Source organism: Electrona antarctica (genome assembly GCF_951216825.1).
Source record: "Electrona antarctica genome assembly, contig: scaffold_126, whole genome shotgun sequence".
Taxonomy (NCBI): Eukaryota; Metazoa; Chordata; class Actinopteri; order Myctophiformes; family Myctophidae; genus Electrona; species Electrona antarctica.
Genome location: NW_027638375.1, coordinates 110,597 through 120,000, shown reverse-complemented (window position 1 = coordinate 120,000; position 9,404 = coordinate 110,597). Strand labels below are relative to the sequence as shown.

Below are 9,404 nucleotides of genomic sequence, written 5' to 3'. Positions count from 1 at the left end.
TTTTCCAGCCTGTAAACGTTTTCCTCTGTTTCTATGCACAGGCCAGTGCTAGGAGGACATCACCTTGCCCACAACGCAAGTCTGTAGCTGTGTTGCCACCAGCACCTGTCAGAAGCGTGTATCCCAGGTCTCTTGTCAGCAAAGAAGTGCACGTACCCCGCTCAGCTGCTGCTGTAAGTAGTCGAATCGTGTCACTGCTTCATGGTAAATATCGTAAATGGAGCATTTCAGAGTCTTGCTCAAGGACACTTTGACATTAACTAGCTACTGTATCCCTGAGTCACTGCTGCCCCTTATTGGTTTGTGACAAGGGATACTCTGTTATCATATTAGTTACTTGCACAAGCAGAGCGCACAAGTAATAGTTTTAGTCCAGTGCTTCGATGCGTATGTCGTCATTTGATATGTATGCGCCGTGCCAGCGTATGACGTAATGACTACTTGTGCTTGATATGGCAGTGGTGTCAGATTACATACATGTATACATAGGGGCATTACCTTTAATCCTCCCGACACTAAAACATATCGTCAACATCAAAAACCAATTACACCCTGGCATTGGGTCCTTTAATCCACATCTTTATTACGTCATCATTGAGAGCTAGTTATACCCTGACGTCATATGCTGCTACGATACATACGCATCAAACGGGGCAAGTAACCACAGTATAACGCTAATCAACTTACAAATTACATATACATAGAGGCATTTCCTTTAATCCACCCGACACTGATCGACATATAAGTCACCAGCGGTCGACAGTACTTGCGCTCTGCTTGCGCACTTACTTGTGTGCAACAAGCAAGTAGGCACTCGACAGAGTGCAGTTCTAGTTTACTTTGTGCTCATCAACCTGCATTTCTCCTTTCAGACCAACCAGCCTACCGTTCCTTGGTCGCAGCAGCAGCAGCAGCAGCAGGTTTGTCATCTTTAACCACTGAAACCCTGTATTGTTTTATGGTGGGGAAGACCTGCCCAGTTCAGTGGGCACACCCCATGATGAACAATACTGTATCTGCCTGTGTTGGCAGTACACACTTACTTACGTACTGAATGTTCCAAAGGTTTCCTTATCTTAACATTGATCAACAATACCTGACCACAGTACCTCATTAAAGCAGGTGTGATTCCTGCCTTGATATGTACGACTCGGTACTATAACCAGTTGAGATGAGTGGGAAAAGAGCTGCAAGCTCGTACGGTGTCACAGATGTAAGACAATATGAGCTTGTAGATCTGCTATTTTTGAATAGCCAAAGCACAAATGTTACACAGATGTAGTCTAGTGTTTAATTAAAGGCTGGAGGGTTGATCTAATCCTAAACTCCAAACCACACCAATGGGTCGCCAGGCAACGCCTTGCAACCAAATGATTGCAAGTAGACACATGTAGTTGCAAGCCACCATGGAATTGAAACGCTTGGGTTGACAATGTGCCAATGTGCAACAGGCCATATCACACCAACCTTGCTTTAATCCCTGTATGCATGTGTTTAACCCATTGTGACCTGAGATCAGATTCTAAAAGTGTCTTCTACATCCTGACAGTTTTCTGAAAAAGTCGTTCTTCGATTTTCCAAAAATAGCAGACCTACAAGCTCATAGCGCTATGAGCTTGTAGAGCTGCTATTTTTCAATAGCTAAAGCATAACATAATGCTAACACCAAAAGGGGTTCCTCCCCAAAATGGGTTAACCAATGGAGTGTATTAGAAATAGGTTGTGACAACCACTACGTTGGACCTGTTGCAACACAGATTTCCATGTATTCAGAAATAGGTTTTCTTTGACATAGAAGGTTTCCATTTGACAACAGTATTATTGCGGTGTATGATTTAATGCATGGTCACATTTCCTTTCTCTTTTCATCCACAGGTGGACTTGCCAGAGAGTTCCATCCCACTCAACCCTGTCTGGTTTAGCCCTAGCATCTTGGATGCAATGAATGTGGCTGCTCCATCAGGTGGAAAGGTAATTTCATTGAAAAGTTTACATTGTTTTGCGTCTTTGTGTTTTAATGTACACTCATCTAAATAAGTAAAAGGTACACACAGGGTTTGCAGTGTCCACTGTTTGACATTATAAATGTATTGGACAATGTTTGACTATGCATCATTAGCTCTGTTTGTATACACAGGTCAGTCCTAGGACATCACACCGCGAGGTGAGAGTGCCTCATTCACCCGTTGCCACGGTAAGGAGTTTGTAACCTGTAACTCCGACACTGTTTAGTTTTAGCCACAGTCATGTTTTATCATTGTTGTATCATAGTTCAACAAACACAAAATCTCACTTCTGTGGAGTGAAGGGCGCTCTAATCATCCATCATCATTCATCATGTCATTATGGCCAATCACAATATGCGTCCTCACTTTTGTCTTCAATGGTTGTGTTGCTTTTTAGCTAGTGTCGTGTATTACAACTATTATGTGTATGTGTATGTATTATGTGTATGTGTATTACAACTATTCCACAATCTGCAAATGCTAAATGAGTCTGAAACTACACCTGCATCATTAGCTCCGTTTGTATTACAGGTCAGTCGTAGGCCATCGCCCTCCACCTCTCCAGTGACACCACTGCCCGTCAGAAGCGTGTCTCCGAGAGTTATTGTCAGCCGTCAGATCAGCAGACCAGCTCGTTCACCTGTTGCCACAGTAAGGAGTTTGTAACCTGTAACTGTGACGGTTGCATGTGTTTGGTCCGACGTACTAACAGCCCGACAGGCATAAGTCTGACGACCCTACCCCAACCCCTAAACCTAACCTCACAGGAAGCCACGGGTTAGTTTGAACCTGCCACGCATGTCGGGGGCCACGGGTTAGTTTTAACCTAGACTGGAACTCATCTATGCTTTCTATGGCATAGGCAGCTCCCGGCAGGATCCGCCAGGAGAAACTAGACGCAGCTGCAGGACATGAGACTAATTAATTAGGGAGAGAGAGGAGTGTGTGCGTGTCAATTTAACAAAGGTGCAGACACATTTTTAACCTGATACATGTTAGTTTTTACCTACCACGCATGTCAGTAGCCACGGGTTAGTTGCAATCGACAACGCATGTTGTGGGACTAATGCCTGTCGTTCTGTTAGTATGTCTGAACAACATATATTTTTATTTAGTTATTTACTTTTATACATCAAACTGCATGTCTTATTTCTCATTACAGACGAGCCAGCCTAGTGTGCAGTCTACTACAAGGGGGCTCGTTCGGGAGCAGCAGGTTTGTCATGTTTTATCATAGTTATGTAAAAACAAAATCACACTTGTCTGAAGTGAGTGGCACTCTAATCAGTTGTTGCGTTTGCATAGAGTAGCCCAGGTGAAAATTATACTTTGTTAATGATTCAAGGTCAAGTTGACCACCTCTCACACACGCGCGCACACGCACACACATACACATGCACGCACTCTGTCTTCCTATTGGCCGGCCTTTACAGAGCCATAACTTTGGTTTGCAACATGCTACAGCCTCGCAATTTGGTCCATAGATGTAGACCACCAATAGGAACGGAGCTGTACTTGCTTAAGCCCCGCCCCCTCTGTATTCCTATTGGCTGGCCTTTACACAGCTATAACCACCAATGGGAATGAGCTGTACTTTTTGCTTAAGCCCCGCCCCCTCTGTCTTCATGTTAGAATGCTAGCATGCTAGCATGTTGGGATGTTAGCATTAGCATGTTAGCATTAACATGTTGGCACATTAGCACATGTTGGCACATTAGCTTGTTAGCATGTTAGCATGTTAGCATTGGCATGTTAGCATTAGCATGTTGGCACTAGCATGTTAGCATGTTAGCATGTTAGCATTAGCACGTTAGCACATGTTAGCATTAGCATGTTAGCACATTAGCACATGTTAGCATTAGCATGTTAACATGTTAGCATTAGCTTGTTAGCATGTTAGCATGTTAGCATTAGCATTTAGCATTAGCATGTTAGCATGTTAACATTAGCACGTTAGCACATGTTAGCATTAGCATGTTAGCACATGTTAGCATGTTAGCATGTTAGCATGTTAGCACTAGCATGTTAGCATTAGCTTGTTAGCATGTTAGCACTAGCATGTTAGCATTATTATGTTAGCATTATCATGCTAGCATGTTAGCATGTTAGCATTAGCATGTTAGCATTATTATGTTAGCATTATCATGCTAGCATGTTGGCATTAGCATGTTGGCATTAGCATGTTGGCATTAGCATGTTGGCATTAGCATGTTGGCATTAGCATGTTGGCATTATTATGTTAGCATTATCATGCTAGCATGTTGGCATTAGCATGTTAGCATTAGCATGTTAGCATGATAGCACTAGCATGTTAGCATGCTAGCACTAGCATGTTAGCATTAGCAGGATAGCATTAGCATGTTAGCATGTTAGCATTAGCACGTTAGCACATGTTAGCATTAGCATGTTAGCACATTAACGCATGTTAGCATTAGCATTTAGCATTAGCATGTTAGCATTAGCATGTTAGCATTAGCATGTTAGCACTAGCATGTTAGCACTAGCATGTTATCATGCACGTTATCATTAGCATGTCAGCACTAGCATGTTATCATGCACGTTATCATTAGCATGTTAGCACTAGCACTAGCATGTTAGCACTAGCATGTTAGCATTAGCATGTTAGCATTATTATGTTAGCATTATCATGCTAGCATGTTAGCATGTTGGCATTAGCATGTTAGCACATTAGCACATGTTAGCATTAGCATGTTAGCATGTTAGCATTAGCTTGTTAGCATGTTAGCATTAGCATGTTAGCATTAGCATGTTAGCACTAGCATGTTATCATTAGCATGTTAGCACTAGCATGTTAGCACTAGCATGTTATCATGCATGCTAGCATTAGCATGTTAGCATGCATGTTAGCACTAGCATGTTATCATGCATGCTAGCATTAGCATGTTAGCATTATTATGTTAGCATTATCATGCTAGCATGTTGGCATTAGCATGTTAGCATTAGCATGTTAGCATGATAGCACTAGCATGTTAGCATGATAGCACTAGCATGTTAGCACTAGCATGTTACCATGTTAGCATGTTAGATAGTATGTTAGCATTAGCATGCTAGCATGTTAGCATGTTAGCATTAGCATGTTTGCATGGTAATGTTAGCATGTTAGCATTGGCATGTTAGCACTAGCATGTTAGCATTAGCATGTTAACATTAGCATGTTAGCACATTAGCACATGTTAGCATTATCATGTTAGCATGTTAGCATTATAATTTTTGCCTTAGCATGTTAGCATTAGCATGTTAGCATCAGCATGTTAGAATTAGCATGTCAACATGCTAACATGCATGCTAACATGCAGCCAATATTATATTACCATTATCATTGATGTGTATGATTTGACGTACTTTGCTCCACAGGTGGACTTGGCTGAGTGTTCCATCCGACCAGATCCTGTGTCTTTTCCCCGTGACTTCTCAGATGCGATGGATGCTGCCGTCCGATCCCATGTTTCCAGCTATGTGGGTCGCCCAGCTATTCCATGTGGCAGCGAGGTAATTTGGATGCAATGTTTATGTTGACATTGAAGCGTTTTAAAAAGTTTCTCTCCCTTTCTGACCCAGATAAATTGGTAAAATCTAAGAATGTTTATACTGTCCAAGAGGCGCTATGTCAAATGGTGATGAAACGGTTTGTGTGCTCTTGCTTACATCAGATGTCCCCTGTTGAACGTCGGGAGAAGAGTGCGGTGAGGCAGAGTCAGCAGCCTGTGCAGTCAGTGAGGGCAAGCATCTGTCAAGCGGACATAACCTACATCAACCCCTATAAGCCTTGGCTAGGCAAGTTGAACAGTCAGTGCACCTGCATGGCGCTCACCTTTCTGGCTTTCCACACTGATGGAGTGCGTTTCGACACATCCTCCCTTGACAAAGTGCTTTATCAGGGAGATGATCTCTACAAAGACAATATACGCCACCTTTTTGTGGAAAACCATGAAGCAAAGCTTACGTTCAGGAATCTGACCATAGAGGAGATGCCAAAACAGGTTGTCGTTGAGAGCAATTTCTACAGTGTCAATATGTGGTATGTGAAAGTTGGTTATGTGAACCCATCAGCCAAACACCACACTAACATACCTAAGGATATGCTGTTTCTGGAGCAGGAACTGAAGTGCCTGTCGCAAGAGGTCACCCGTGCTTTCCTGATTGTAAGTCCCGAATGCTTTGCAGTGTTCCGTGACACATCAGGACGTTATGGCGTTTTTGACTCCCATTCGAGATCTGCGACAGGTTTGCCGATGCCTGAAGGAAAAGCTATTCTACTGACGTTCCAAGATCTGAGTGGTTTGGTCCGCCACTTTGACATGCTTTTCAAAGAGCGTTCTCCTTTAGCGCGGTATGAGTTTGTGCCTGTTTCATTTGACCATCACTCCAGCGACGCTCCTGGACCGTCAACAAATGTGACACGTGCGCAAGCTCCTGCAACAATCGACCATGGCTCCAGCGAGATTGCTGCAACGTCAACAAGTGTGACAAGCACACCAGCTACTGCAGCAATCGACCATGTCTCCAGCAAGACTCCTGCACCGTCAACACATGTGACAATTAGAGCAGCAGTACCAACAGTGCGGAGCAACAGGTGGCATGCAAAGCAGGGTCTGCAGCGAGCGCCACAATTGGTGAGTGCCACTATGTGTCAAGGTGACATACGCACCAATCCTGAGTCAGAGGTCAAACACTCAGTGCACCTGCATGGCTCTCACCTTTCTTGCCTACCACAATGAGGGAGTTGGTTTTGACACGGCCTGCCTTGACAAAGTGCTTGTCCAGGGAGATGTTCTCTACGAAGACACAATACAGCATCTGCATTTGGACAATACGCATCAGTCAGATCTCTTGACCATGGAGCAGTTGCCAAATCGGGTCTTCGGCGAGAACAGTGTTTACACCGTTCGCATGGACATGTCAGACCTGAAAGTTGGTCCCTTGAACAAAACAAAAGGAAAGAATTACTCCCTTGCCAAACAGCTGCAGTGCCTGTCAAATGATCTCACCCATGCAGTGTTGATGGTTCATCCTGAATGCTTTGCAGTGTTTCGGGACAGATCAGGACGCTACGGATTGTTTGATTCACACTCAAGAAATGACTGGGGTATGCCAATATCTGGAGGAAAAGCAATTATGTTGACTTTCCAAAACGTGACTGACTTGGCCTGCCACTTGCGCCTGGTCCTCAAAGGCCGTCCTACTCATGCGTCATATGAGCTCTTGCCTGTTGTCTTTGAAATTGACCAGACACCAGTGGCACCACCTCACAGTGTGCCCTCCCTTGACCACGGCTCCAGTGAGGCACCAGCGGCACCACCTCACAGTGTGCCCTTCTTTGACCACGGCTCCAGTGAGACTCCAGCATATCATCTTTACAAACTAAATAAAGAAAGGCGAATAAAGAATCAGCGGAAACTTGTGCAGAAACATGAGTACAAGAATGAATCCAGGACCACACGCTGGCTCACTGATGCTGGATTCCGTGAAACACATAAAGCCTTCATGAAAAACTATTGGAAAAAGAGATGGAACACTGATGCTGATTTTCGTGAATCACACAAAAAGAAGCAGAACAACAGATGGAGCACCGATGCTGTTTTCCGTGAATCACGCAAAAAGAAGCATAACAGATGGAGCACCGATGCTGTTTTCCGTGAATCACGCAAAAAGAAGCATAACAACAGATGGAGCACCGATGCTGTTTTCCGTGAATCACACAAACGGAAGCAGAACAACAGATGGAGCACCGATGCTGTTTTCCGTGAATCACACAAACGGAAGCAGAACAACAGATGGAGCACCGATGCTGTTTTCCGTGAATCACGCAAACAGAAGCACCATCAAAGATATCACAATGAAGCTGAATTCAGGCGGCGCCATATACAACTGTGCACCAAGAACAAGATGGAGAGACTCGCAGCAGATACTATACTCCGTATCCACCACAAGTTGCAGTGTGCTATGAGACTAAAGAGGAAATCCATACATATTGCAAACCGCCAGTCTCTACGTGAAATGGAAGCTCTTATGAAAGTTCACATGTCGAAATTCCGAGAACGGATTAAATTAGGGCCTACATTTGTGTGTACGGTGTGCCACAGAGTTTTGTTCGGCAATCAGGTCCTATGGTGCAACAGGGCAAAGTACCTCAAATTAAACCCACACCTGGTAACTGCTTGCTTGACAGCCAAGTATGTGCACATATGTGACTGTGAATGCTCAGCCCCGTGTGACGTTGCAAATGAGAGAAAACAGGAGTATATCTGCTACAGCTGTGACGACAACCTAACAAAAGGGAGGATGCCATGCATAGCAGCTGCTAATAAGCTGGAACCAGCACCCATTCCCCTAGAGCTGCAACTGTTGAATTACCTGGAAAGGCAGCTAATCGCAAAGTACATACCCTTTGCTAAAATTATTTCGTTGCCGAAAGGACGGCAAAGGGCAGTGCATGGTCCAGTTGTGTGTGTACCGTCGGAAGTGGAAGCCACGGTGAATGCTCTGCCGAGGTCCAGACATGAAGACCAGCTGTTGCAGGTTAAGCTGAAGCGGAACATCAAGTACAAGGGATATCAGAACTTCCACACGGTGAACATGACAGATGTGCTGGCGGCACTGAGGAAACTGAAAGTGACTCATCCGGAATACCGTGACATAGTCATTAATGATAATGCCACGTTTGACCGCCTCCAGGATGAACTGTCAGTCGATGAGGAAGATGCGCAAGAGGCTGTGTCACCTGTTGCTGACACAACAGGTGAACAGCCGTCTAGCGAACAGCAGTCTAGCGAACAGGAGGAACTTAGACCCGGTCTGATCTTTGACTCTTGCATGCAGCCTCCTGACATCGCACAGGAAATCCTATCGTACGGTGAGGGGGTATTCAGCATCGCTCCAGCCCAAGGAAACAGACCTGTGGGTATTTTCACCGTCCCCAAGCTTGAAAGCATGGCCTTTCCCGTGCAGTTCTCAACCGGAGAGAATACATTAGATGAGGTCAGAGACATCAAATTGTCCCCAAGTAGGTACTTCAATGCGAGGCTCCTTTCTGTCGATACCCGCTTTGCCACCGACCAAACCTACCTCTTCTTTGCGCAGTTTGTGACAGAAACGCAGCAGGCTACCAACAGCATGTCCATCCAGACGCGGAAGGGGAAAAGATATACCAGGGACGGAAGAACGCTGTCAAACAAAATGCTTCAGGACAAAAACGAGGTAGTGAAGCTCGTCCGTAACAGGGATGCGACGCGCTTCATGCAGCCCCTCAGAGGCACTCCGGCGTTCTGGAGCAGAGCGCTTAAAGATCTCCACGCTATGTGCAGACAGCTCGGAAAGCCCAACTGGTTCATCACATTGAGTGCCGCGGAGATGAGGTGGCCAGAAGTCATTAAGGCC

The 9,404-nt window shown here is 44.9% G+C and overlaps 1 protein-coding gene across 1 annotated transcript in view; it reads left to right on the top strand.

Annotated features, from left to right (window-relative positions):
• Positions 1 to 6,745, top strand: part of LOC306918132 (uncharacterized protein) — a gene marked incomplete at its 3' end in the record, with an annotated part of 8,856 nt that extends 2,111 nt beyond the window's left edge. The window contains exons 10-17 of the mRNA XM_079531013.1: positions 42 to 173; positions 873 to 920; positions 1,876 to 1,971; positions 2,138 to 2,194; positions 2,538 to 2,657; positions 3,169 to 3,222; positions 5,382 to 5,516; positions 5,678 to 6,745. Of these exons, the coding sequence (XP_079387139.1) occupies positions 42 to 173; positions 873 to 920; positions 1,876 to 1,971; positions 2,138 to 2,194; positions 2,538 to 2,657; positions 3,169 to 3,222; positions 5,382 to 5,516; positions 5,678 to 6,745 (1,710 nt within the window). The remainder of the gene's footprint in view (positions 1 to 41; positions 174 to 872; positions 921 to 1,875; positions 1,972 to 2,137; positions 2,195 to 2,537; positions 2,658 to 3,168; positions 3,223 to 5,381; positions 5,517 to 5,677) is intronic.
• Between the last annotated feature and the right edge of the window lie 2,659 nt (positions 6,746 to 9,404).